This window comes from Cavia porcellus, unplaced genomic scaffold (genome assembly GCF_034190915.1).
Source record: "Cavia porcellus strain 051 isolate PalLab524CR breed Dunkin Hartley unplaced genomic scaffold, mCavPor4.1 scaffold_1, whole genome shotgun sequence".
Taxonomy (NCBI): Eukaryota; Metazoa; Chordata; class Mammalia; order Rodentia; family Caviidae; genus Cavia; species Cavia porcellus.
The window spans coordinates 232,309,009-232,335,346 of record NW_026947484.1 but is presented as its reverse complement, the minus strand read 5'-3'; the positions used below and the strand labels follow the sequence as shown (position 1 = coordinate 232,335,346).

The 26,338-nt window shown below is 39.3% G+C and overlaps 1 protein-coding gene and 2 non-coding genes across 3 annotated transcripts in view; all 3 read left to right on the top strand.

The window, feature by feature from the left end:
* The window catches only part of Wdr43 (WD repeat domain 43), a 57,171-nt gene extending 31,147 nt beyond the window's left edge, over positions 1-26,024 (top strand). The window contains exons 7-18 of the mRNA XM_063230417.1: positions 1,051-1,115; positions 3,416-3,587; positions 5,563-5,649; positions 6,753-6,884; positions 7,796-7,927; positions 14,384-14,470; positions 17,721-17,752; positions 18,873-18,936; positions 21,197-21,310; positions 22,175-22,244; positions 24,300-24,349; positions 24,449-26,024. Of these exons, the coding sequence (XP_063086487.1) occupies positions 1,051-1,115; positions 3,416-3,587; positions 5,563-5,649; positions 6,753-6,884; positions 7,796-7,927; positions 14,384-14,470; positions 17,721-17,752; positions 18,873-18,936; positions 21,197-21,310; positions 22,175-22,244; positions 24,300-24,349; positions 24,449-24,625 (1,182 nt within the window). The 3' untranslated portion in view covers positions 24,626-26,024. The remainder of the gene's footprint in view (positions 1-1,050; positions 1,116-3,415; positions 3,588-5,562; positions 5,650-6,752; positions 6,885-7,795; positions 7,928-14,383; positions 14,471-17,720; positions 17,753-18,872; positions 18,937-21,196; positions 21,311-22,174; positions 22,245-24,299; positions 24,350-24,448) is intronic.
* Positions 6,343-6,420, top strand: LOC111757773 (small nucleolar RNA SNORD53/SNORD92). The gene has a single exon (XR_002792060.1). It is a non-coding gene; the product is annotated as a small nucleolar RNA SNORD53/SNORD92 (small nucleolar RNA).
* Positions 7,319-7,395, top strand: LOC111757774 (small nucleolar RNA SNORD53/SNORD92). Its single transcript, XR_002792061.2, has one exon. It is a non-coding gene; the product is annotated as a small nucleolar RNA SNORD53/SNORD92 (small nucleolar RNA).
* Positions 26,025-26,338: the final 314 nt, after the last annotated feature.

The window sequence follows — 26,338 nt, the reverse complement described above, 5'->3', positions numbered from 1 at the left end:
AAATATTGTATGAGGGAATAATGACAAAAATTAACCAAAATCCTCTTAGGTTGTCAAAGAAGTATTAAGTCACTGTAATGATTTCTTAAGGAAGGAAAGGGAGACTTTACGTATAAAGGCAGTGCATTTTAAAAATCCATTATGTGAGTTAACAGAAGTTGTTGATGAGATTTTGTGAATAGGGATATATATATATCAATCACATAAGATTGCCACATCACATACATTTTGCAATTTTAAGCTTGTATGGGTCCTAACTAATGTGTATTATGAGAGAGATACTTTTCTTCTTTAATGCTTTTTTAGATTTTTTAATGTAAAAGAGTTTGTAATTTGTATATTTCAGCATTAAATAAGCCTGACTTATTTATTTATTTATTTATTTGTCTTTGTCTTTTTGAGACAGGGTCCACTTTGCAGTTTGGGCTAGCCTCGAGCTGACTTTGTAGCTCTGGTCTCAAACTCGTAGTGACCCTCTGGCCCCAGCCTCCTGAGTGCTGGGGTCACAGGCATGCGTCACCAAAGCTGGCTTTATTGAAGTTCTTCAGTATTGTCAAGTGCTGTGTAGGCCCGTGAGTGGCAGCTTCCCTGCAAGTGCAGTACATAGTAGAATCCAGACAGGAGGATCTAAGAACTGACAGTAGACAGGATGAAGGGGGTGATGGCGTCTTTGGAATCCTGTCTCAGCAACCAGCAGCCTTGACTGCTCTGATTTGTGGGCAGGGCAGGTCTGTGTTGCCAGCCTCTGCACTTGGAAGGATTAGAGGGCTGCGCCACTGTGCCTGGCTTTACTTAATATTTTGTCAAAGATACTTGTATATATTTTTGGTTTTTTTGAGGCAGTTTTGCTATGCAGTTCAGGCTGGCCTTCAATTCAGTTTGTAGCCCAGGATGGCCACAAACTTGGAGCAGTGCTCCTGCCTCAGCCTCCCAAGTGCTGGGAGATAGTTTTTAAATGCATCTTTAGTGTTCTAACTTTCTCTGGTTTCTAAAAGGGATGGTTAGAAAGATGAGTTATCATAAACTAATCAGCTACAATTTTTCCTTTAGCCTGTCAAGTTAGCTGTTGTTTGCAGAGACGGTCAAGTCCATCTTTTTGAACATGTATTAAATGGGTAAGTTTTCAAGTCAGAAATTTATTATTACTTTTTCTTAGTCTTTCCTCTTTGTTCTTTGTAATATATTTCTGTTCATTTAGATTTTTTTGAAGTTATTTTTGCAGTACTGAGGATTGAAACCCCCAGGGGCTTTGCATTGAGCTACATCTAGCACTTTTTAAAGATTGATTGATTGACTGATTTATGAAACAAGGTCTTGCTAAGTTACCCAGGCAGGGCTTGAATTTGTAGTTCTCCTACCTCAGCCATCCTCAGTGCTGCGGTAACGGGCATGTGCCATTCACTGCAGCAGGCTTGGAAGCATTCTTAGTCTGTATCTGTATGAATATAGTAAGGGCTCATGAACCATTTTTTAATTTGTATTTATGAGAGTGGTTTTCTTGTTTTTGAGACAGTGTCTATGTAGTTCAGGTTGGCCTTGACTTGAGGTGATCCTGGTTTAGCCTCCTAAGTATTGCAGTTACAGGCATGAGTCACCACGTTCAGCTCACAAAAGTGGCCTTTTTATCATGCATGCTTGATAAGTTATAAAAACGAATTTAAAAAAGTTGCTTAGTTCCAGATTCCCTTGGCTACTTTGGTGATACTTGAATTCTGCCTTCCAGACTTCTTTATTGCTCCTTGCCTATATATGTGGGGATCATAAAGTATGGCGGTGAGGCTTTGATAGAGAGTGGGGTGGTGTTGGTATATTTTGTAGTACCGTAGTCCTAGGTCGGAGTTTAGGAAGACATGTCCTGGAGGTCCAATCATTAGATACAATCTGTGGTATAAAAACCTTGAGATGTTTACTTCAATATGTACAAAGTTTGCCAAACCTTGTCATACATTGTAAACGTGACCGTAATATTAAAATTTAAAATGACTGTAGCTTTTTATTGTCAGCAACTGTCCATATTTTAAAATACTAGCATAGGAATTTAAATATAGACTCAGGATGAAAAGCATTATGTACTAATTTTCAAATATTCAGGAGATCTTAAGTCCTTGCATATAGTTCTCCTTTAGGTAACTGTAGCTTATAGCCTTTAAGGCTTCTATGTTCATAGTGATACATGTATATGGAATGTAGAATTGACTGGAAGAACTGGAGCCCAGAAGTAATAGTGGGCACTGGGAAGCCATTGAGTGTGGTGTTAGGCAGAGGATTACAGAGGTTTGGCCTTTGGGTATTTTTTTTTTTTATTGTTATTTTTGGTGTTTTTGAGACAGGTTTGCTTTGTAGTTCAGGCTGGTCTTGAACTCACTTTGTATCCCAGGCTGGCCTTGAACTTGTGGCAGTCCTCCTTTGTTGGAGTGCTGGAATTACAAGCGTGTGTCAGCATGCCTGGCCTGGCCGATGTTTTAAGGCAGTCATTCTGTAGCCTAAAGGGAGGTGAAGGCCAGAGGGAGATGCAAAGTCCTGGATGTAGAGATAGTTTTGGAATCAGGAACCCCCAAAGGAGTGAGTTAGAAAGACAGATATAGTAAGATACTCTTAAAATTGAGATAATAGTGTGTGCTTACTGGGAATAAATTGTAGTTAAGGTGTCTAGAGCATGAGGGATGTGTGGTTGAAATACAGTGAAGGATATGATCATTAGAGACCAGAGTAGCAGAGCATCTTCCTCCTGGATTCTGAGTATGAGAGTCTGTAAGAAAGGAATTCGGTATCAGTGTTGGGGAGTAAGACAGCATTCCACTGAGATCTTTGATAGATACGGCATAGTGACCCAGGAGTGTTAGGAGGAAGTGAGGTAGCTGATGTTGATGGCAATGGTTCAAAGGTTTTGGGGTGAAAGAGAGAATACTCTCAATGTTTTCCTTGGAGGATAAGGAGTACACTTCAATCATGTTTAAGGCTCCTGGTATAAAGGATGAGGGAGATAAATAGCTACAAGTTGGAAGTTATGCAGGAACGAGCCAGTGTACAACAGAAAGGTAGAGCCTGCCCCTAGAGAAGACACAGGCGGTGCAGTGTGTTAACTGGAGTTACACTCTAGAGGCTGTGGTAAAGCTTCCCGGGTTAGGAATAGTGGGCAGTGAGGACCGGCTGGAAGGGGACATATACACAAGCGCTGTGGGCGCCTGAGAGTTCCTTTTGGAGCAGACAGGTTGGGCAGACTGGTAGGCGGTTTTCAAGGCTAATTTTGGTGGGGAGGTATTGGTGAGGCGAATGCAGTCTAGAAAGACACACTTGTGCCCCAGGGGCCTGTCCACTCACAATGCTACTGGGGAGGCTAGAGGAGGATTGTGTTAACGGCAGGAACTAGGTGCTGTTCAGATTCTCTAATCTTAACTTTTTTTTACATTCCTAGACACTGCAAAAAACCTTTGATTTCCAACTGCACAATTCAGATAGCAACACCTGGGAAAGGCAAGAAATCAACGCCAAAACCCATCCCTATTCTAGCAGCTGGATTTTGCTCAGACAAAATGTCCTTGTTGCTTGTGTATGGCAATTGGTTTCAGCCTACTATTGAGCGAGTGGTACGTAGATGCTTCTCTGGAGAAAAGCAGCACAGAGTCAACCTGCCTATGGGAGAGAATGCTTCTGAAAGTGACAATTGGCTACTACTTACCAGAATACTTATGAAGTATTATGTTCCGTAATCAGTGGACCTTTCACTGGGTGGTTTATTGTATAATTTAAAGAACTGTGGCAAGTGCAAGGTTGAGTTCGATTTCCAGTACCCCCTCAAAAGAACTTTTAATACAAACAATATAAACTATTTTAGTCCCTTTTAACATAGCAGACACTGCCTCAGAATATTTTAATAGTTTTTTCAAGTACTGTACAAGTACAAAATTATAAGTTACAATAACATTTTCTTCCATAATGTATTGCAAAAATCTTTAAACCTTTAACAGAAAATGTATCTTTTTTGAAAACGCAAATATTCATACATTTACTGGGCAATTAAATTTGTGAAAACTGTTTTTGTTCAACATAATGTATCTAAAATAGCATTTTCATAGGAAGTTGACAAACAGAATACAGCATTATCAAGATTTTCCCCTCCTTGTGGTATCCCGTCTTAGAAGTCTGGTATACGTTTTGTTTTACATTTACAAATGTTGGTCTGGACTAGCCACAGCTCACATGCTTAGTAGCCACATATTCTTAGTAGCTACTGTTGGGTCAGCACAGGTATGGCGTGTATTGAATCACATAAAATGTAAATCTCGGGAATTGGAGCCCTTAGTGGAATTGCTGGGTAGAAGTGTAATGCACAGTACAATGATTTTCCTTTGTTTACCACAGAAATTTCCCAGAAGACTTAGGAGTTAGTAGCATGTCGAATGGGTGGTTTTTTTTCTTGTTTTTTCGTCTTTCTGAGGCAGGGTCCTGCCATGCAGTTCAGGCTGGCCTTGAGCTCACTTTGTAGCCTAGGCTGGTATCTACTTGCAACTATCCTTGTGCCTCAGTCTCTCAAGTGCTGGGATTACAGGCTTACCACGCCTGGCAAATAGGTGATTTCTTAAGGTTGCCTTTGTGATACTTAGTAAGACTTCCAGGAAGACTATGAGTAAAATATGACATGGCCAAGCAAGCTTTTTGTTTGGTTTATGGTGTTGAGGATCAAACCCAGAGCTTTGTACGTGTTTGGCAGGCAGTCTTACCATATGCCACACCTCCAGCCTAAAGAAAACTTTAAAAACATTTAGAATATACACAGGGCTTAATTTTTTAAAAAAGTGGCAAGTGTGACACTCTAAAACACCTTGCCATATGTTGCTCTAGCTACTGTTACCTATGTTGTCCTTGCAGACCTTTGTTATACGTAGAATTCCGCACAGCCCTGCACCTTTGCTGGTGTATATGTCATTTGCTGCATGTGACTCCTCTTCCTGCTGCAGGTCCGCCTCAGTATTTTGTCAATCAGCAGCGCTGTCTTTGATCTGCTTGTAGGAAATTTTAGAATAGGATTATTTATTTTGAACATAGATTTTTTTCTTTACAAGGATGATGATCTGATAAGCTTTCCTTAAAATCTGCCATGTTAAAAAAATGTTTTGGCCTTTCAAAACTATAAATGTGAAAAATTCAAGCCGAATGTTCATATTGATGGAACTATGTATTTTGCCCAGTGTCTTCATAGTTTACCCATATTTCCTCAGCTGCTGTCAATCTGAGTGGTGTTTATGGTTGGTTAACAGTTTAGTGATGAGCCCTACTTTTTATTTGAGACAGGGTTTGCTCTGTTGTTCAGGCTGGTCTTGAACTTACTGTGTATACCAGCTGGCCTTAAACTTGTGGCGATCCTCCTGCCTTGGCCTCCTGAGTGTGGGACCGCAGGTATGGCCACTATGCCCGGCCTCATGTTGAGCCCCTGCATGCCTTTACCAAATATTTTTATAAAAATGCAGTCAGTCATTGTCTTTTATTTTGTTTTTATTCCTAGCTAATTTGTTTGACACTCCTTTTTTCCTTCTCTGTCTCCATTTAAAAATGTATTTCCAGGCTTTAAACTCCAAAGACCCTCATATGTGTTTAGTAAGAGATATTTCAAATTGCTGGGCTCCAAAAGTAGAAACGGCTATAACAAAGGTGAGTACATTTCAGATCTGAGAGTAAGAGATTTGGATGAATGGATTTATAGTGTTGCTTTAGCCTGCCTTACTGTATCTTTTTATTGTTTAATAGCATATTGGTTTTTTTTTGATTTTTGAACTGGGGATTGAATTTACAAACTTGTGCTTACAAGGCAAGCGCTTGTGCCGCAGAGCTAAATCTGTTATCTTACAAATTTTGTGTAATTATGGTCTTAGATAGCAAGATTATAAAACTATTTCTGTACTTGGTTTGTGACTGAGTGGATAGATGATGGGTTTAGTTCCTCCCTGCTCACTGAGGACACTTGCCTGGGAAAGAAAATATGTAGGAACAATATAAATCGTAGCAGTGAGTAATTTTATCAAGGTTGAGCATGTAGCTCAGCAATGCAGCACTTGCCTGGAAAGCGCAAAGCCCTGAATTTGATTCCTGGTACCAAAAAAGAAAATAGAAGAAGTAAAAAAAAAGAGCCTCCACCCCCGAAAAATAGAAAAAAATTATCAATCTTAGTGCTTAAAGAGCATAACTTTGTTGGAACCAGTGCTTTATTTCAGGGTGAAATAAAACCACAATGGGGCCAGAGTTTGTTGGCACACACTAAGCCATCATTGTGATGCCCCACTCTGAGTGTAACTGAGAGTCTACGCGTAGATTTCGATGTTTGGCAGTTTAAGGAAAAGCTAGGACATGCTATGATGACACCCACATGGTTTCGCTTCTGGCTGAGTTTCAGAGATGACACCTTTCTCTTGGCTGTCTGAGCATTTCTGGCAAAGAACAGATTCTAGTGGTAGGCATAAAATGTCACTCTTTTAATCATTTTTCAAATCTGCATGTCGGCATAATTTGTGGATATTGTTTTCTTGGTTTTTATTCTTAATGAGGCATTGGAAGCTTTAAAACCATGAACTTTCAGATTATCCTTTAAAAACTTATTTGCCCACATCTAGTTAAATTTTATCTTGAATTTCCAACATGGTAAGTAAATTACACTGCATTTTCTGACAGAAGAGCTAGTGGAAAGCTGTTTTGTCATTGAGGAAGCATAAGAACTAAGGCATCATTTTGTTTTCTGCACCCTGATACCTGTTTGACAGGTGAGGACACCTGTGATGAATGCTGAAGCGAAAGTTCTGGTGCCTGGGATTCCTGGGCATCACGCAGCTATCAAGCCGCCTCTTCTACTTACTGAGGAAGTAGGGGGCAAGCGGAAGCCAGGGGGAAATGAGGTAATGCAACCGCGTTTACAGATACCTGTATTTGGGATGTAAGAATGCTTGGAAGAGTCCAATAAGAATATAGAAGAGAGCAGCTTGTCTCTTGAAATGTGCTGAGACGGCTGCTGTTGCAGTCTCTTCATCCCAGGCAGCTTAGCTTTCAGAATTGTCCTTTGTTTTTTGAGATGGGCCTCACTACATGGTTCAGGCTGCCCTTGAGCTCACTTTGTAGCCCAGGCTGCTTGGAACTCACATTGATTCTCGTGCCCCAGCCTCCCAAGTGCTGGGATTGTAGGCGTGCACCATAGGCCTGAATGGTCCCAGAATTGTGATTGTCACCTTTGCAAGACGCACTTGGTCACTGTTCAGAAATGGAATTTTTTTTAAAGTCAATTTGGTCATTTGTTAAAAGTTGGGTAACAAAATCAGGTAAAGGAAGCTAGGATTTGCTGTGATGACTTTCATTGTGTTTCGCATGTTTCTGAGTTCCAGTGATACCTCTTTCTCTTGGCTATCTGAGCAAATCCTGCCTGGTTTTGTGCTGGTCAGTTTTCATCAAAATGGTTGTAATTGCTTATTGTGCTTATAAACTTCTTCTTCTTCTTCTTTTTTTTTTTTGTGCTCCCAAAACCCTTCTGTGGTTACTGTATTGATGAGGAGTCTTACTATCTTCCATTCACAATTTTTATTCTTGTCTAAGTAATCTAGAGCTTTAGTAACCTGTGATGCAAGGAAAAGATTGTTTCTTTAGCTGTTTTTATATGTCTGTTGGATAGAGGAGTTAGGCATAACCTAACTGTTCATACTGAGATTCTATTGGAAGGAAATGTGAATCACTGTTTTTTTTGGTTAAAGACTACATTAGGTCTTGTTTTGTTAACGTGAACATTTGTTACCATTAAGTTGTCATTTCTTTCCTGTAGGTTAGCATTGAAGAGCGCCTGGGAGCCATGGACATAGATAAAAAAGAAGGAAAAGATGATCTCTTGCAGACAAATAGCTTTCCAGTTTTGCTCACCCAAGGTTTAGAAAGTAATGATTTCGAGATGTTAAATGTAAGTATTACTGCAGTTTTTCAGTGATTACAGTGGTTTTTCTTAGGTGACATAGCATACTTAGAGTGAATAGTCACTCTATATTGCAGTTTTTATTTTACTGTTGTGTGAGGTTGTCAAATGTAGGTAATTGGGTGGCATTATAACACATAGTCACCAACCTGCAGTGGGAATGTACTGAATTCTTTTGAACCTGGAATGCATTTTCTCATAGAAACACTGTTTTGAATTGTTAGAGTTTTAGGCTTTAGTTTAAAAAAGCCTTTATATACATAGTATAGCTGAACTGTAACACTCAGCATTCTAGATCACAATTTATATTTTTTTCTGTAGGAAAATGCGTTCCTGAGTTTTTACTCTGGATTCCAGAAACTTATTTCCCCCTGGCCGTGAGAGGGGGCGGTGAGGTGCAACCTTGGCAATGGGTAGGAGGTTCCAGGGGAAACTGAAGAGGGTTGGGGGTGATACTATAAAATATTTAGAAGAAAAGTATTGGAAATTGTAGGAATCCAGGCACTTATAATTTCTTTGTAAGCTGGTAACTGCTTGTTTGAAGTTGAGAACTGCTTAGTCCTCATAAATTTCAGTGTGACAGTGGTCTATATCAAAAATTCAAGTCTGAAAAACAGTTAAAATACTGCCTGGTAAGGTGAAAGTAATTTACATCTTTAAGTGCATTTTTAATGACTCATAAGTTGTATAGTTCTAGTCAGTATAGATGTGAGAATTCTATAACCTGTGTATGGTGTCTCTGATTTTACATGATCTAAATGGTAATATGTTATATTTGTGCCCAAGATGATTTTTCAGAGTATGAGTAGAAACCAGTAAGTCTAAAAGGCTAAAATTACTTTTAGAATAGCATGGGAATATATGTGCTTTAAAAATAGACTTGACTTTACCCTGGCTTAGAAACCTACGTGAGAGTTTGATGAAAAAGAATCTATAGGAAACAATTGACATATTTTTGGAATGTAATAAAACTTATTTGCTATCATTGCCTTGAACCTCTTTTTGGGTGATTCAGCTACACGTTTTTCTTAGAACAGTGAAGTGGATCACCAGGAACCCATTACTGAGCTTCAGAAATTGTCCGTAGTAGGGTTTTAGTAGCCAGTGTATCTTGTGCTCTTTGGTGTGGCCACATGCCTCCCCACGTTATGGTAAAGCAGTTTAAAAATGACTAAACAGGGCGGGGGGTTTAGTGGCATAAGTGCCTGCTTGACAAAGTCATGAGTTTGATTTTCGGTACCAAAAAGAAAAATGAATAAACATCATTTCACCTACAGACATAGCCCTGTTCAATGTAAAAACTCCTCAGAAAAACATTACCACAATGCATTATCATACCTAATGCAGTAAACAGTAATTCTTTAAAATTATCAGATGTTATCAGTGTTTACATTCCCCTTGTGATCCTATAAATACAAATCTCAATTCTTTTGTGTACTTTATTCAAAATAGGATCCCAAAAAATTGTACACTATCTTTGGTTAGTATGGCCCTTTTGTGTACTTTTCCTTTTAGGCAGCTGTGTTATTTCCTCACAGAGTACCCTACATGTTGTGTATTGCTGACTGCATCTCTGTAGTATGCGTGGTGTTCTATCATCATGTCATCTTTTGGGTTTTTTTTTTTTTTTATCTTTGAGACAGAGTCTCCCTATGCAGTTCAGTCCAGCATTGAGCTCACTTGGTAGCCCGGGCTGCTCTTGAACTTGAGTGATCTTCCTGTCTCGTGTGTGTGTGTGTGTGTGTGTGTGTGTGTGTGTGTGTGTGTGTGTCCGTCATTATATCTTCTGTAGTTAATTTAGCATCTCAAAGAGATTCAGTTTAGACTCTTGACAAGAACACGTGAAAGGTGTTAAGTGTGACTTACTGGATGTCAAAGGGCAAATGAAATGGTATTTATGAAACTTGTGAAGATTCTTGTTTGCAGTTAACTTACTTAGAAGTAAATTGTGGTCTAATTGAGTAAAAATGAGCGTACCAGAAAAGACTAAAAGTTGCAGTGAAGAGGTCTTCAAATTACTTCTTTTTATTTTTTTTTTTAGTCTTTTTCATTTTTTATAGGTACCAGGGATCGAACTCACAACTGCCTGCTTGCAAGGCAGGCGCTTATGTGGCTGAGCTAAATCCCCAGCTCCAAATTACTTCTTTTTAAAACTCACAAGTATGGCAATACTTCCATAGTATATTATGTAATAGATTGTACATTTATGCTTTTTATGCTCTGAACAGTATTTTCCTCCTGAAAATGATATTCCCATTCCTGGAAGCCGCCTGAGGGTCCATGTTCAGAGGACGTTCAGAGTAGGAGGGAGGACAGTGAGCCATGGGAGGGTACAGCATGGGAGCTTCTGAGAGGGAGAGCGTTAGAGGAAACTTGCTGTTTATGTGAGAGTCTAGGAAGGTAAGTATAACCCTGTGCAGCAGTCTCTAGCTTATGCAAAAGTTATTTGTGGAATTTATGGAATACGCAGAGATAAGTATTTAAAAAGTTATTTAAATATTTTTGAAAGTGTCTCTTAATGATACTATTGTTGTATCAAAGTCACAATAAATCTAAAACAGATTAACTGTGTCTCCACATTGAAAATTGTAACAGTTGAGAGGGATTAATGGTGACGTAGGGAAATGGAGGTCTAACCACAGTTCTATGGGTTAGGGTACTTGGTGGTTTACTGTGAGGAATTATGTCCTAATTAATCTTTATATTCAACTCTTGCCAATTAAAATCCCAGAAGCCATTATCAGTTACTTTTAGAATTCTAGCTGAGCATGCTGGTGCTTCCCTGTAATCCCAGCTGCTAGAGAAGAAGATTGCAAATTGGAGATCAGCTGGGCAACCCATCTTACAATAAATGTTAGGAAAAAAAGAGACTGAGGATGTTGTTCATTGGAAGAGCACTCGCCTAGCATGCCTCAGGCTTTGTTTCAACTCCCAGTACTGCTTTAAAAAAAAAAAGACAGTAATTGACAAACCTTACATTTATGGAAATGCAAAGGGCCAGAAATAGCCAAAGCAACAGTAACATAAAGCACAAGTTGGAAGAATTAGCCTGTCTGATTTTGAGGTAAAGCTGTGTAATCAAGCTGGTGTAATATTTGTGGAAAGAAAAGAAAGATTGAGGAACCAAAACACAGTTTAAAAATAGCCTATACAATTGGAAAAGAATTAATCTTAGCTTCATTTTACACAAAATCCATTGTAAAATGGACCATAGACCTTTTAAAACATAAAACAGCTTTAGAAAAAAAAAATCAGGTTTCTAGGATAAAAGGATATGTTTCAAAAAGCTTGAAAAGTTAACATAGAAGATAGTTACTTGAACTTCCTGAAAATTAGAAACTTGTCTTTTTATTTTGTTGTTTTAGAGACAGCTCACTGTGGAGGCCAGGCAGGCCTGGAACTTTGCAGTCCTCCTGCTTCAGCTTCTCCCGAGTGTGGGATTACAGGCATTATACTATCGTGCCTAATGGAAACTTACATTCTTGAAATAATGATGTTGGTGTGAAAAGGCAGGCAGTATGCTGGAAAAAAATATAACTCATAGTAAGACAAATGGTTGGTATCCATAATTGTGGTCCAGGCTGCCCTTGAACTTGTACTTCTTGCCCTCAGCCTTATGAGTTGCTGGGACTACAGGCATATGCTCATGCCTGGCCAAAGAACTCTTAGTAATACACTTAACTCAAATTTTACAAATCAGTAAGTTTTGAGCAGACATTTTATAGAAATAAATGGATGGTAAACCTGTGTAAACGTATTATGTCATTAATCATTGCAGAAATGCAAGTTAAACCAGAGTGCAATAGCACTGTATGTTTGTTATAGATGGGTTAGAATGAAAAAGTATCTGCTGAGAATATGGAGCACCTAAAACTCACATCCGGATGGTAGGTTCAGCTACTCTGGAAAACATTTTGGCAGTTATTAAAAGTTCTGTGTACCTACTGTGTGATGAGCCATTCTGCTCGTAGGAATTTTGAGACAGGGCCTTGCTGTGTAGTCATCCTGGGCTTGAACTCATATTGTAGCCCAGGCTGGCCTCAAACACTCAGTGATCCTCCTGCTCAGCCTCAAATAATGCGTTTTAAAATGTCTGTGATACGTCATTTGTGCTACAGAGAAGTAAAAGCAAAATTTCATCTTCTATATCATCTTCCTGATAGTTAATCATTTTGGTTTATAGAAATTTCTTAAATGGATCCTTGAAAGAGGTTAATGATACTGACTTCTGGGGGCTGGGGATTTAGCTCAGCGGCATAAAGCGCCTGCCTTGCAAGCAGGCAGTCGTGGGTTTGATCCCTGGTACCGATAAAAAGGAAAAAGACTAAAAAAAAAAAAGATACTGACTTCTCTGTCCATTATTATGTGGGTTAGTTTTGGAGTTGGGTTTTTAAAATTTGAAATTGTTACCATAGGGTCCGTCTGCAGTGGGCATAAGAAGTATCCAGGAGTTTGTTAAAAAGTCTTTTGCAGTTCAGGATGACTTCTAATAGGCCCTGCTCATTCATGCTTGCTGGGCTTCTGCAGTTCTGGTTTGTACCTCCTGTCTTTGGATTTATTAATATCAGCTCCCTTTTGTTTCTAACAGTGTCCCAGTTTGTATAACACATTTTACATTCACTGTTAGTGGGTTTCACAGACCACATATCTTCCAGCCCTCCACTGTATGTATTTTTTGTGCTATTAGGGATGGAACCCACGGTCTCATACCACACAAGATAGGCAAGTGGTCTACCACTGAGCTACATGTCCAGCCCCATTAACACTCTATCCAAGGCCGCCCCCCCCCCCGAATTTAGGGTCTCACACTTGCCAGGCAGGCATTGTGCCACTGAGCTATATCTTTGCCCCCTGTTATCCCTCAATGTCTGTCTGTCTGTCTGTCTGTCTGTCTCTGTCCCTGAGACAGGTCTCACGGTGTAACCTATGCTGCCCTCTTAATTTCCATGTTTCTCCTGCCTTAGCCTCTCAGGTGTGTTGGGGTTAGAGGCCCAAGTCACCATGTGCAGCAGTGTTCTCTCTCCTAACCAAGCTTCTGGGTTGAGTAACAGACAGCGACAAGCCCTGTATTAATAAAGTCTGCCATCCTGTTTGGCCATCCAAGACAGTGAAGACTGGTGGTTTAGGTGAATGTTTTATGAAAGTTGAAGTTTATAACAAAAAAAGGGCATATGTCAAAAAGTAATTTGTGAAGTGGTTCATATGAAGTGTTTTCTGTAGTTTCTTAAACCTTATAATTGCAGTTTATTTGATGAATACTCACTAGATACCTTCTCATTGTTAAAGTTAAAAGTTTTGTTTGAAATCTTGTATTTGAAAATGAAAGTGGAAGCTAATTTTAGCTACTGTTAAAATTCACCACTCACTTCCTCAGTGATTATGTATGATTTATTTCTTTTGCAAAATAAACTTTGTAATTATGGGAATAATTTTAAAACAGTAGAAAGAAAAAAAGAAAAGACTAGAAACTCTTACTTTGTTATTGCCCTTTAGTATTGATGTATTTAGAAAGAGGATATCGTTTCACAAGCAATAAAATCCATAGGGAATTCTAAAAGCATGTGTTAGAGACTGTTACACTAGACTGGGCAGCCTCTAGGACCGCCAAAACAGACAAGAGAAAAAGAAAAGGCTGGGAGCTCTTACTTTGTTATTGTCCTTTAGTGTGCTTGCTGTTTACATTTAAAAGCATTGAAGGGGAAATAGCCCTGAAGAACCCGTGCTCCCCTCTCCTCCCCACCTCTGTGAAGCGTGTCAGGCTCAGAACCTACAGGATATGCCTAGACCCGGGAAGCTGCAGCTTTGAAAGGCCCGAACTGCACTGTGTCAGTGTGTCTGTCCCTTTTTCTGTGACCCAGAATTGAGGCTAATTTTCTCCTTGTGGATCTAGCCAGAGGGAGAGTTTGAGTGAAACACTTATATGATCTTTTATGTGGTTAAAAGTTACATCGAGAAAGGTGGCAATTTAAAGAGGTTTCTTGTGAAGTGTGATTTTCCTGCTTTGTTCACTCTTGTGGGTACCGCTTTACTTTAACAAAATGGAGACTTGGACCAAGGGTGGTGGTGCACGCCTGTAATTCTGTCCTTTGGGTGACAGGAGAATTTCTTCAAGTTCTAGGCCAGCCTGAGGTACATAGCAAGATCCTGTCTCAAACCCCATTGCCCCCACAAAATGAGGCTTAGGAGCATCTCCAGAATGATACATATATGTATTTAAATCACTAGATAAGCTCTTTTGTGTTTTATATAAAAAGTTGGTAAGAGACAAATTTGCTGGTGGCCATGAGATACAAGAACTCTCCGTTCAGACCCTGCAGCCTTCATTTGGTAAATCCTCTTGGTAGTTCATTGCTTTGGTCTGTTTTGCATCATTTGTACGTTTTTTCTTACAGTGACCTTAGTTTATAAGATGCTCATCTTAATAATTTTTTTATTTGCTCACAGAAAGTACTTCAGACTAGGAATTTAAACCTGATAAAGAAGACTGTGTTAAGGATACCCTTGCGAGCTGTTATCCCATTGTTACAAGAGGTAAGTACTGTTTCTTTCATTTTAAGGTTCTAAAGTGATGATTTAAGGGGAACAGCCGGTATATAGAGAAGTGACTAACGACAGATGATAGTTAGAGGGAGAGACACGAATAGGAGGAAGGTGATTAAGGAAGGAGAAAGCGACATTGATGAATTCCTGAGACAAAAGAATATGACAGGCTTTTTTTTTTTGTCTTTTTGAGACATGGTCTCGCTGTGCAGTTCAGGCTGGCCTTGGCTGGTCTCGAACTCACAACGATCCTCCTGCCTCAGCCTCCTGAGTGCTGGGATTACAAGCGTGAGCTACCACGCCCGGCTCGACAGGCATTTTTGTATTTCACTGCTAGGGAGTGCACAGCCTCTTCACACAGAAAGGATTTGGAACTGTAAAGGGAAGCACAGTGTATTTATGGGGTGTCACCCTTGTGAGGTGTCTGTAATGGGAAAACCAATGTGGAGTCCTCCCGTTCTATTCAGTGTGATACCCTAACCTAGTGCCAAAACCACTTTTGCGGGTTTTGGTTTTCTTCACTGCTGATGGGCTGTAATGTCTCTGCCTGGCAGTGTGGACTTGGAGAGGGCCTTAAGATGAGAGTAGTATGGTCGCTGGCCTGCGTAGAGTGACTTTGATTGTTCTGACAAGTGGTTGACTTGTCTTTGCTTAAAGAATTGTGTGTAGCAGAGGGCCAGGTAGGGAGGGACAGGTGGTAGCTTGACGGGAATGAGAATGGGGGTGGTGGGGCGCGGAGAGCGCTGAATGGCACCAAGGCTGGACTGGCCTAGCACAGTCACTTCCCAGTCCTTGCCTCGTGAAATCCAGTCTCGGGGCGAGGTTTGTCACTTGTAGGCTTAATGTCATTTTACTCATTAGTTACCTGAGGGAGAGTCCTTTTCCGTGTTTCAGAGTACATAATTCCACTGAAGCATTAACGATAGGTATGAATTATTAAAAACTGGACCTAATGACAGTGGATTTTTTGTTATTAGGAACTATACTTGGATAGCATTTAATATGCTAAAGTATTAGTGTGAGTTGATTTACCATTTATTGGTAGGGAAAACCTCTTTATTTAGAAAAGCAGAATCATCTGTTAGAAAAGTTGGGTTATGTTTTTAAGAGTATTGTCTACTAGGTAGCAGAATTGCCTAACATTTTTAAAATGTATTTAAGATACAATTTACGTACAGTAAAATTTACTCTTTTAAAGTGCACAGATCAGGGTTTTATTTTTCAAATTTTACTTTTTAAAAAATTCTTTTATCGGTACATGTTTCCATTGCATAATGTTTACATTCCCTGTGGGGGCTGGCATGTGTGCAGGGCACATCTCCGTATCCCCTTCCACTCCCCTCTCCCTTCCCTTCCCTCCCCTCCACTCTGTTGATTCTCTTCCCATTTGAGAATGCTCTGTCTGCCTACTTTCTGTTATCTATCTTAACCATATATCTTTTTTTTTTGTCTTTTTCATTTTTATCGGTACCAGGGATCAAACTCACGACCGCCTGCTTGCAAGGCAGGTGCTTATGCCACTGAGCTAAATCCCCAGTCCCTGTTATCTATCTTATATTTTGCTCTTTATTTATATTTTGGGTATCTCAGAGAAACCATATGATTTAAGCTGATGTGTTTATTTTGTTTAATATTATGGTCTCAAAATGTACATCTTTTTTTTTTTTTATCCATTTGTCTAGAGATTTATCTTTCATGACAGAGTAATGCCACATTGTTAATACCATATTTTATTTCTCCATTCATCTGTTGGCGTATATATAGGCTGCTTCCAAGATTCAGCTATTAGGAATTGTGCTGCTGTAGACACAGGTGTGCATGGATTCTGTAAAATAGTGTCCTTGATACCTACAAGGTGAATAGCTGGATCAAATAGAATATCTAGGTTCTTTTTTTTGAGATACGTTCTTGCTATGTAGTCCAGGCTAGTCTTGAACTCACTATGTTGCTCAAGCTGGCGTCAAACTCATAGCAATCCTCTGCCTCAGTATCCCAAGTCCTGGGATTACAGCTGTACGCCATCCATGCCTGGCTTAGGTTCAGTTGGTTGAGGAGTCTCTATATTTATTTCCATAATGGCTGTACTAGTTACATTTCTACCAACAATGCACAAGGCTCCCTTCTCACAGTTTTAGATCATTTGTTACTTGATTTCTTTATGATGGCTGTTCTTTTTGGTACAAGGTAGAATCTCAGTATTATTTTAATTCGCATTTCTCTAGTGACCAGTGATGTTGAGCATTTCTTCATATATTTACTGTCATTTTGTGTTGTTTCTGTGGAGGTTTATTAATTTCACATTTTTTGATTGTGTCTTTTATTTTGGGGTCTATAATTTTTTTGAATTCTTTATATACTCTGGATAGTAGTCCTCAGAGAAATAGTAGGCAAACATTTCCCCCTTTCTGTAGATGTCTTTTTTGTTGGGTGGGTGTTCTGCTATGCAGAAGGCTTTTCATTTGATATGTTCCCATTTGTTGATTCTTGGTACTCTTTAGAAAGTCCTTGCCTATACATGTGACTTCAAGAGTTTTGCTTAATTTTATCTTTTAGCAGCTTAAGTTTTTGTGTTTTAACATTTAGATCTTTGATCCATTTTGATTTAAGTTTGGCACATGGTGGTGAGAGATAAAGAACTAGATTTAATTCTCTGCATGTGTCAGTTTTCCCAACACCACTTACTAAACACTTATCTTTCCTCTAGTGTATGATTTGGGCCCCTTTGTCAAAGATCAAAGAGTTGACTTTGCTTGGGATTTGAATTCCTCATTTTTGTTGTACAAGTTTATAACATACAATGCTTTTCATCACGAGGATGAAATTGATGCATGTACATAACACATCTTAATTCTTTTTTCCTCTTCCTTTTCCCCTACTCATTTGTAAAAGAGCTATCTCCTGTTGCCTATCTCTGTACTTTATTTTGTTCTTTATTTGTACTTTGGGTTGTCGGTGTTTTAATGTGTTACTGTGTCATGGAGTGGTCCTTCCCCAGAGAAATCCTCATACACATTACTAGTGGTGCCTATGTCCTCTTCTTCCTGGTGATTGGCAATCCTAATTTATTTTTTGTCTCCATGGATTTACCTATTCTGGCCATTTTATTCATATACACATTGTGTTGGTTGCAAATAGACTACTAAATAGAATAATTTTCTGTAACAATCTTTGTATCTTAGGAATTGATGGAGATTGATTGCTTCTGAAGTACTTTTGCTAATCATATTTTTCTCTCCCTTAGCTTACAAAGAGGTTACAAGGCCACCCTAATAGGTAAGACATTTAGATGACGTTAAATTTCCTTATGTTTGTAAATAAATTAGTGGTGATGCAAAATTAAATATGAGTAGCTCCATATTCAAATATGATTTCTGTGTTGTAGTCTCTCCTGTTTTAAGTTGACTAATTCTTAGTCAAGATACTATGATACAGTTTTCTTTTAGAAAATGCTTATGTAGATATTTTATCAGGTCATTTAATAGGCCATATTTAACAGTTTAGTATTAACCATGATACAAAACCTGTAATATAAGTTTGCCCAGTGTTTAGTAGCTGCTTAAGATTCTCTAATGAAATAGTTTAAGGGCTGGGGATGTAGCTCAGTGGTTGAGTGCTTGCTTAGCATGCATAGACTCAAGTTCAATCTGAAGCATTGCTAAAATTTTTTTAAAAAATTGTTTTTAGGTAAAAGGCTAAATTTTGTGTGTAGTTTTGTAGGTATTTCAATTACCTTTAAACAGGAAGTCAGTATCAGATCCCAAGCTTGTATTATGGAATGGTATCTTTTTCTGCAGTGTGTAGGGTCTCCCTCATCACCTCTCCCAAGAGAGCTCCATTAGCCTTCTGAGCTCACAAAGTGGAACATCAAGAATTCCTCCAACAGGACTGGCTTTCACAGTTTGGTCTGTATTTAGGTAGAGCAGTAGTGGTCTGGAAGACTGCTGTTTGTTTCTGACACTGAATAAATGGTGGAATCAACAATCAAAAAAGTAAAATGGAAAAATCAGCTGAACTTAGTTTGGATGAAGTTTACTGCTCCGGTGTCAGTGAATTACTTACTTTTGAATTGATTTAGAGGAAGATTTTTTGTTCTGTTTTCCAGTTTCTCCCTTCCCCCAAGGAGGCTCAGGCTCAGTAAAAAAGCAAAGGACTGAAATACCGCCATTGATTTGTTCTGGTCATCTTCACCGGGCACACGTTTTAGAGCCTCACTTGCCTATGAGGATTTTGTTTTTTCTTTTCTTTTGGTTGTTTTTTATTGGTACCAGGGACCAAACTCATGACCTCACACTTGCCAGGCAGGCGTTCTGTGAGGATTTTCCTAATCTTACAAGTCGGTTGTATTTAATTTCTAGTTCATGAACATTAGTTTACTTGAACTTTTCTTTTCCAGTGCTGTTTTAATGGTTCAGTGGCTGAAGTGTGTATTAACGGTTCATGCCTCATACCTCTCCACAGTAAGTCTTCTCAGCATGAGTAGTTTGGCTTTGCTAAGAGTTACAGGCTTCAGTTACAGCTGCGTGCAGCTGCCCTTTCCTCATCTGTCCCTCAGCCCCAGGTTCCTGCTTTGGTGATGTTGTTATTCCCCAGGTGCGCTGACAGGAGCCTTTCCTAATGTCTCTTGTGGTCTTTTAACAAAAGTGTTCTTTTAGATTTGGGAATTAAAATAATTTTATAAAGAGCTTTGGAAACAGAAAAGAGGAATGTCATATATTCACATGGCCTTTCAGGTGTTTTTCTACGCTTACAACTTTTAAGTGAAATTATTATTTATGTAGTTATTTACTTGTTAATGATAGTACTTGGGTTGGACTCAGGGCTTTGCACTGATCAACACTCCCAGCCCCTTAAAGCAGTTACTTTCGGTTTCAGTCTGAGAGGCTCATTAAGTCACTCAGTGGCCCTTAGGCTGGAACTCACTGTCCTCCTGCCTCAGCCTCTCACAGTGTCTCCGTCCCGGGCTGTAATCTGTTTTTATATTGTATAAATCCTTACGTGTGCTTTAAAAACCTCACTAGGGTTTAGAACTTGTTATGCTGGCAGGTCTTCCCTAACTTGTCCCAGGGTAGTTGGTGAGACAAGTGCCATAAGTGACATGGTTAGTACCTGCCGTTCTGCCGGGGTTGCTGTCAGCCATTTTCCTGTTGCGTGAATTACATTGTGTGGGTAAATACGAAACAGGGAGCATGAAATCTTAATTCAGAAAAAAGTATTACATGTTAGTATTACATGTTGGCTTCTTTGTCTCTATTACATCAGTTTATTTTAAAGTAGAAATAAAATTACTTATTCTCTCTTTTTTTTGGTACCAGGGATCGAACTCACAACCTCATGCTTGCCAGGCAGGCACTTAGGCCACTGAGCTAAATCCCCAGCCCCTACGTATTCTTTTGTTTGAATATCTAGCATATTACGTTGTTTTCTCGAAATGCTTTAGTGGTTAATTGAAAAATCTCTAGTGTGTTTTAAATTGTAGCTCTTCCTCGGTTTCACCCACACCCATGCCTGCTGGGTCGCTGTCCTTTGTTCTCTTAGACTCTTTTGCCTTCCATGCTTAGAAGTAAGGAAATGTTGAATGCCATGCTTTGAGGCCAGCAGTTCATTCTTCTAATCCTGGGAAGAACTTTGCCAGAATGTTAGCAAGGTAGGGAAACCAGGAGCAGTCAGAGTAGGATGTGCACCCGCAGGAATCTTGTGGGGGAAAGGCTAGGTGGCATGGTGACCCACAGAAAAGAGGCAGAGCAGATTCCTGGCTAGAAGCCTGGGGGACATTAACCTCAGTTACTGGCTCAGAAGCAGGAAGGACCCCAGAGCCCACTGCAGGTTTTGAGAAAGTAGTGCTTTTTCTGCCTTTATTCCTTTCTTAGCATCTATCATTAGGGACCATTTCTAAGTCAATGCCTATAGTAGGCATTGGGGTTCAGCACTATGTAAGAAGATACTGATTCTAAATGGGAACACATAAATGGGAGATAATTAATTAAAATGCAAACACAGTAAGCCTTGTGTTACTTACTTTTTTTTTTTTTTTTTGGGTACCAGGGATTGAACTCACGACCTTACACTTGCCAGGCAGGCGCTTACACCACTGAGCTAAATCCCTGGCCCCCTGTGTTACTCACTTTTGTGCCTGTATGTTACTTAAAGTTTATTGACATTGATATGAAATACTTTTTATGCTCAGGTGTGAAAAATGGAGAAAGTGTTTAGTCCCTTTTTCTAAAACTTTGTAAGGACAAATAAAAGACTTCTTACTTTAATTTTTAAGCATGATTCATTAACAGGGAGGATGTTTACATGTTATGTGAGGTAGGGGCTGAGGATTTAGCTCAGTGGCACAAGCGCCTGCCTGGCAAGTGCAAGGTCATGAGTTGAATCCCGGTAAAAAATAAATAAACAAATGTTATGCATGGTCCATTTGGTTCCCAGTTGCTCTATCCTGCTAGGCTCTAGGACCTGGGAAAAGCTCCCTTTAGTTCACAGGGGCCTGATGGTACAGGGTAGATAATGTACTGTCATTGAAGGGTAGGATTCAGGGGAAAGCCCTCTTTACTTTAGATCAGAGATGCATGGTGGGGTATTATTAAGATTTAGGATCTACCTGTGTTGCCTTTATCTGAAATACATTATCTGTATAAAGAAGTCCCACCCTGCAGATTGCCTTGCGTGGCAGCTTCTCTTGCCCTCCTAATCTTGTATATCGATTACTTTTTGCAGTTGCCTGACTTGGTACACCAGCTAGGAACACTCTACCAACTAATGGAAAGCAGAGTCAAAACTTTTCAGAAACTCTCCCACCTTCACGGGAAACTTATTCTTCTCATCACACAGGTAAGTAAATCAGGTTGTTCCTGGTTAAAAATTTTGCATATGATAAGAATGGAGAAGAGAATAGGATTATTTACCTGAACATGGAGATTTCACTAGTCCCAAAAGAAATTAGCAAATCAGAATGCAGTCATTAACCTGGAAATGCTACCTGTTGGACAGTCAGCTTAGCTATTTCATCTTGCTAATACAGTTAGGTTGGACATGTTACTGTGGACAAGTTACAGGGTATTTCTATAGTTAAAAAATGTTGGTTTGGAAAGATGTTCTCAACACTTCAAAAGGGCTTTCAGGTTTTTTTTTTTTAGTTAAAAAAATTTTTTTTAGCTTTTTTTTTAGAGGGAAAAAAACAAAAAAGGGTAGAAATAATACAGAATTTCAAAAAAAGTAAGAAATCACTAATTGATGTTACATATTGTTATCTTAGAAGTAGTTCAAGTTACAAAATCAAAGCGTAAAAAGTGTTTAGTCGGGGCTGGGGATTTAGCTCAGCAGCATAAGCACCTGCCTTGCAAGCAGGCAGTCGTGAGTTCGATCCCCGATACCGATAAAAAGGAAAAAGACAAAAAAAAAAGTTTAGTCAAACAGTGACAGTTCAAACAATGACAAACTATTCTGTTTGATGAACTAACAAAAACTTAGTAGTATGGATATCTTACACTTAAAACATACAAACAGTGATAGCCTTTGGAGCTTTTATGAAGAGTAGTTCTGTCCTTGTATGTTAGCATTCCTTGCCCTGCATGTGTTCCGCGCTTTATTCAGGCCATCATTTAAGAAGGAAAAGTGAATGTGGAGGATGGGGGTGTGGTACATGCGATCCTGGGGTAGGCTTACACTCTGCCTCCTAATTCTACTGTCTTTCAGGTGACAGCATCAGAGAAAGCAAAGGGAATGACGTCTCCTAGCCAGAAGGCCAAGCTGGTCTATGAAGAAGGTAAAGGCGGGGAGGGTAAAGCATGGGCTGGACTGGGTAGTTTTCACAGTGACTCGGTTGTCTGGCTTTGCAAAAGCCCCGGTGTAAGATCTTCCTCTGGCTTACAGTCTTCAGCCTGGGGCAAAACCTGAGAGATCAGGAAAGAGCAGGCACAAGTGTGAGAACAGTAACAAAAGGCATCAGGTATGGAAAGTATTTAAGTAGAAGCACTCTGAACAAACTATGGAAATACATCAGAAAACCCAGGTCATGTTGGTAATTTATGAGGAAACTTTAATGGTCAGAACTGACTTAAAAGTCTATACTTCCAAAACTGACCCAATCAGAACGTCTCACAAGATCCTAAGGCTGGAGATTTTGTGGGTGATCTTTGTTAAGCCTTCAAAGAACAAATTATTTTTTGTCATTTAAAAAATTACGCATTTTGTGAGTCAAGTATAACTTTGTTAACAGTTAACATCAGACAAAGTCAAGAACATTTTGGACCAACCTAAAACATCTTAAGTAGTAAATTGATTATAGGAATGTTTAAGGAAAATGATGCACCATTGCCGAGTAGCATTTATTTAAAGATTATGAGGTAATTTAGCATCAAGAAGTCTGTTAATTAATGTCATCACATTAGCGAGTTAATTAGGGAACACTACATACTTTCTTAGTAGGTATAGACAAAGAATAAAGTGCTTAGCCTTTATACATGTCCAGCAACTAAGAAACTGATGAGTTTCTTTCACTTAAAATGTATGTATATCAGATATATACACAATAGGAAAGCTTTTAAAAGCATTCCCGCTAAAGTCAGGCAAGAGACATAATGTACTTTATTGCTTTTAGGTTTCCTGCCTAGTACTACACAAAGGATTGAACTTTAGAACATGGAACTATTCTTTTCTACATAGAAAATGCAACAGAATGTACATTTGCACTACTATTAATGCTATGCAAATAAGCATGTGTACAAGATACCATAATGTCAACAAGAAGGAATGCCTATTATTGTATAAAACAATAATAACTTAATAAACATTGTGTTCAGAAAAAAGATCTTCCCCAGCAGCTGTCAAAATGATGAATATCTAAGAATATACCTAGAAAAATAAAATTTCCTTTTTTTTTTGGAGACAGAGTCTCACTGTGTGGCTTAGGCTGACCTTGAACTCACTTTGTATTCCAGTGCCTCAAACACTGCAATCTGCCTACCTCAGTCTCTTGGGTGCTGGGATTACAGGTGTACACCAGCATACCTGGCCTAAAATAAAAGTTTTATGGGGAAAACTATAAAACATTCAATGGATACAGAAACATACATGAAGAAATTTAAAGATACGCCAGTAATTTCAAAAGAGAAGGTGTTACATTGTCAAGTTGCCAGTAATCTCCAAATTATTCCATACATTTAATATATAGCTTACTTGGAAGAACAAAGAACTCACAATGTCTGCCATTTTAGATGAATGAGGTGGGGAGAACCTGTCTTATCAGGTGTCAAGACTCGGGGAAGCTATAGTGTAAGAATAGATGCCCTGGTAGATTGGCACAGTTACCCATAAAGCTCACAGGTCTGTGGGCTCTCCCAGTGTATCCACATTGATTCCTGTGTTAGATCAGAGAAGACAGCCTGGGCAGTAAGATGCGGGAAAACCAGGAATTTATAGGGAACAAAAGACTGCGCCTGTATCCCATTGTGTGTCACAGTTTTCTCTTTATACCTTTGTATATTAAAGGAAAATTTTTATTACAAGAGGAAGATAATATGAAAGTGAACACAGGATATATAGATGATTTTCTGAATTTTCTCGTATCTACTGATGCCATTTAGTAGCATAGAAATGCCTTAATATTTTAAGATGAGTTTTGGTATTTAGTGCAGTGATATCTTTAAGGGATTATATAGTAAATGTTTTTATGGAAACAGTAGCTATTTAATGGTGTCAGATGGGTGATAACTTGAACATAAATGATATTTTTAAAATAAACTCAAGGGTCTGTTTAGTTTTGAGGGCTGTACTCTGCTCTGTTTACAAAATTAAGACTGGATTTTCTCCCCTCTTACAGAATCTTCAGAAGAGGAGTCCGATGATGAAATAGCAGATAGAGATTCTGATGTGAGTGGTTCGTTTCCTGGTACACAGGTCTGCCTGTATGTCCTCCTCTCTGAAAATGAGCCCTTCACGGACGTTTTCCTTCCTTCCTGTTTCTGCCAGGATGATTGGGATGAAGATGAGGAAGAGAAGGAAAGCACGAAAGATGAAGACACAGGTGAAGAGAACGAAGACGACGACGAGGGTGAAGACAACGGTGGGGACAGAGATGCAGCCAGTGAAAAGGAATTAAATGGAGATTCGGATTTAGATCCTGAAAATGAAAGTGAAGAAGAATGAAACGGAGCGCAAGCCAGCCACACGGTGCACACTCTGGCTCACCTTGCCCAGGGCTGCCACGTCCTCCCTGGGAGGGCCGGCCCGAGCCCGGACGCCAGCGGCAGCCGCCTTTCCAGGTTCCCAGTGGCCATTCCTGCGCCACCTTGCTATCCGAGTGCCCCAGACTTTAACTGTGTAAATAAGAGTGTTTCATTAAAATGTTAATAAACTTTACACAGTAAATAGACACATTTTCTGCAATGTACTGACATGAGTGTCCAATATATGCTATATTTTTATATTATCTTGGTATGATTGGTCAATCACAAATTGACTTCCGGGAAGACACAGACTTACCCTCTAGGGGTTCAGGAACTGGACGCATGTGAAGGAGTCAGCTCTTATCTCAGGTTGGTACCTTTTATTAAATCCAGGTGTGACGCAGCACTAGTGAGAAGTTTTTAATTTGGTACATTTAATTTGATACTTTTTCATAAAAGGAATAACTAAAAACTGGAGTCAAAGTGATTGGGATTAAAAACTACACTTGTGTCCCTAGTTTGTCTTACTGACTTATCTGACAAGTCAGAGTGAGTATTTTGAGTGCTTCCCAAAAATAACCACTTATTTTTTAACTGTCATGTGAAATAGTTTTTTAAGATGAACAAAAAATTATGGTAATTAAAAAATCTAAAGACATAGCCATATTAAGGGTTTATCTTGACTGCAAATTGCCTGTAAAGAATCAAGTGTATAGAGTGCTCATTACTCGCAACTTTTAAAGAAATTCAGTCATTGCTGCTTTTAAAAAGGCTTTCATTTTTATTTAAATTACTAATGGATCAAAGAGCAATTGTTTATTTTTTCTCTTTCATTTTAGAGATTAATGATAACCTTGGTGGAATTTTTTTTCCAAAGAAAATATTTTTATAATTCAGTAATTTAATGTTTTTCTTCCTTTTCATTACCCATTCCTGGCAGTGTTAGGATGTCTTTTATTTTTAAAATAATAAATCTGACTCAAGGTTTTCTATGTATGCATAAATATTTTGGTGTGCTACAAAAGCTTTTGCAAATTTTCAGCAGTTTACTTTGTTTTGGTTTGTTTGAAAAGAACGAGCCAGGATGTGCGTAGTGCTCACAAGCAGACCTGCAGATGGAAGGGTTGGGCAGATGGAGTTATTTTTTCCCACCTGTGAATATGTAAACAAAACCATTTTATCTCTGAGGGACTTTTAAACATCAGTGGCAGAAGGAGAGTCTGTGCTCATCACAGAGCGGGAGCCAGGAGAGCGTATTGGGGCTGCAGTTTGAGCTCCTTGCTGGGGCAATGTACAGTGATATTTGTCTATCCATGGAGCTGTTCATGACAATTTAATACCATCTCTTTGTAAAGTGAATAAATTCTCATCTTTACTCAGCGCTTGTCTTGTGGTGTATGTAGAGGAATACAGCGCATGTTTGGGCCTTGGTGTCAGGGTTTTAAAAAGTGATTTGTCTTCACTAGATCCATACAGGCACAGTTGGTGGGTTACCTAAGATGTGAAACAACCAAGTGTTTGGCTTAATCTGGTGTCAGCCGTAGCCGATGGCTTTCTGAAGCTGTCCCACTTGGCTGGGCTGGGCCTTCCCACCCCACGGCTGTAGTGGCAGGGGGAGTGTGAGTGCCAGTGCTGCACGCTACGTCCCCTGAGCCACTCCTTGCACTCCTGACCGTGGCAGTGATGACAGGTG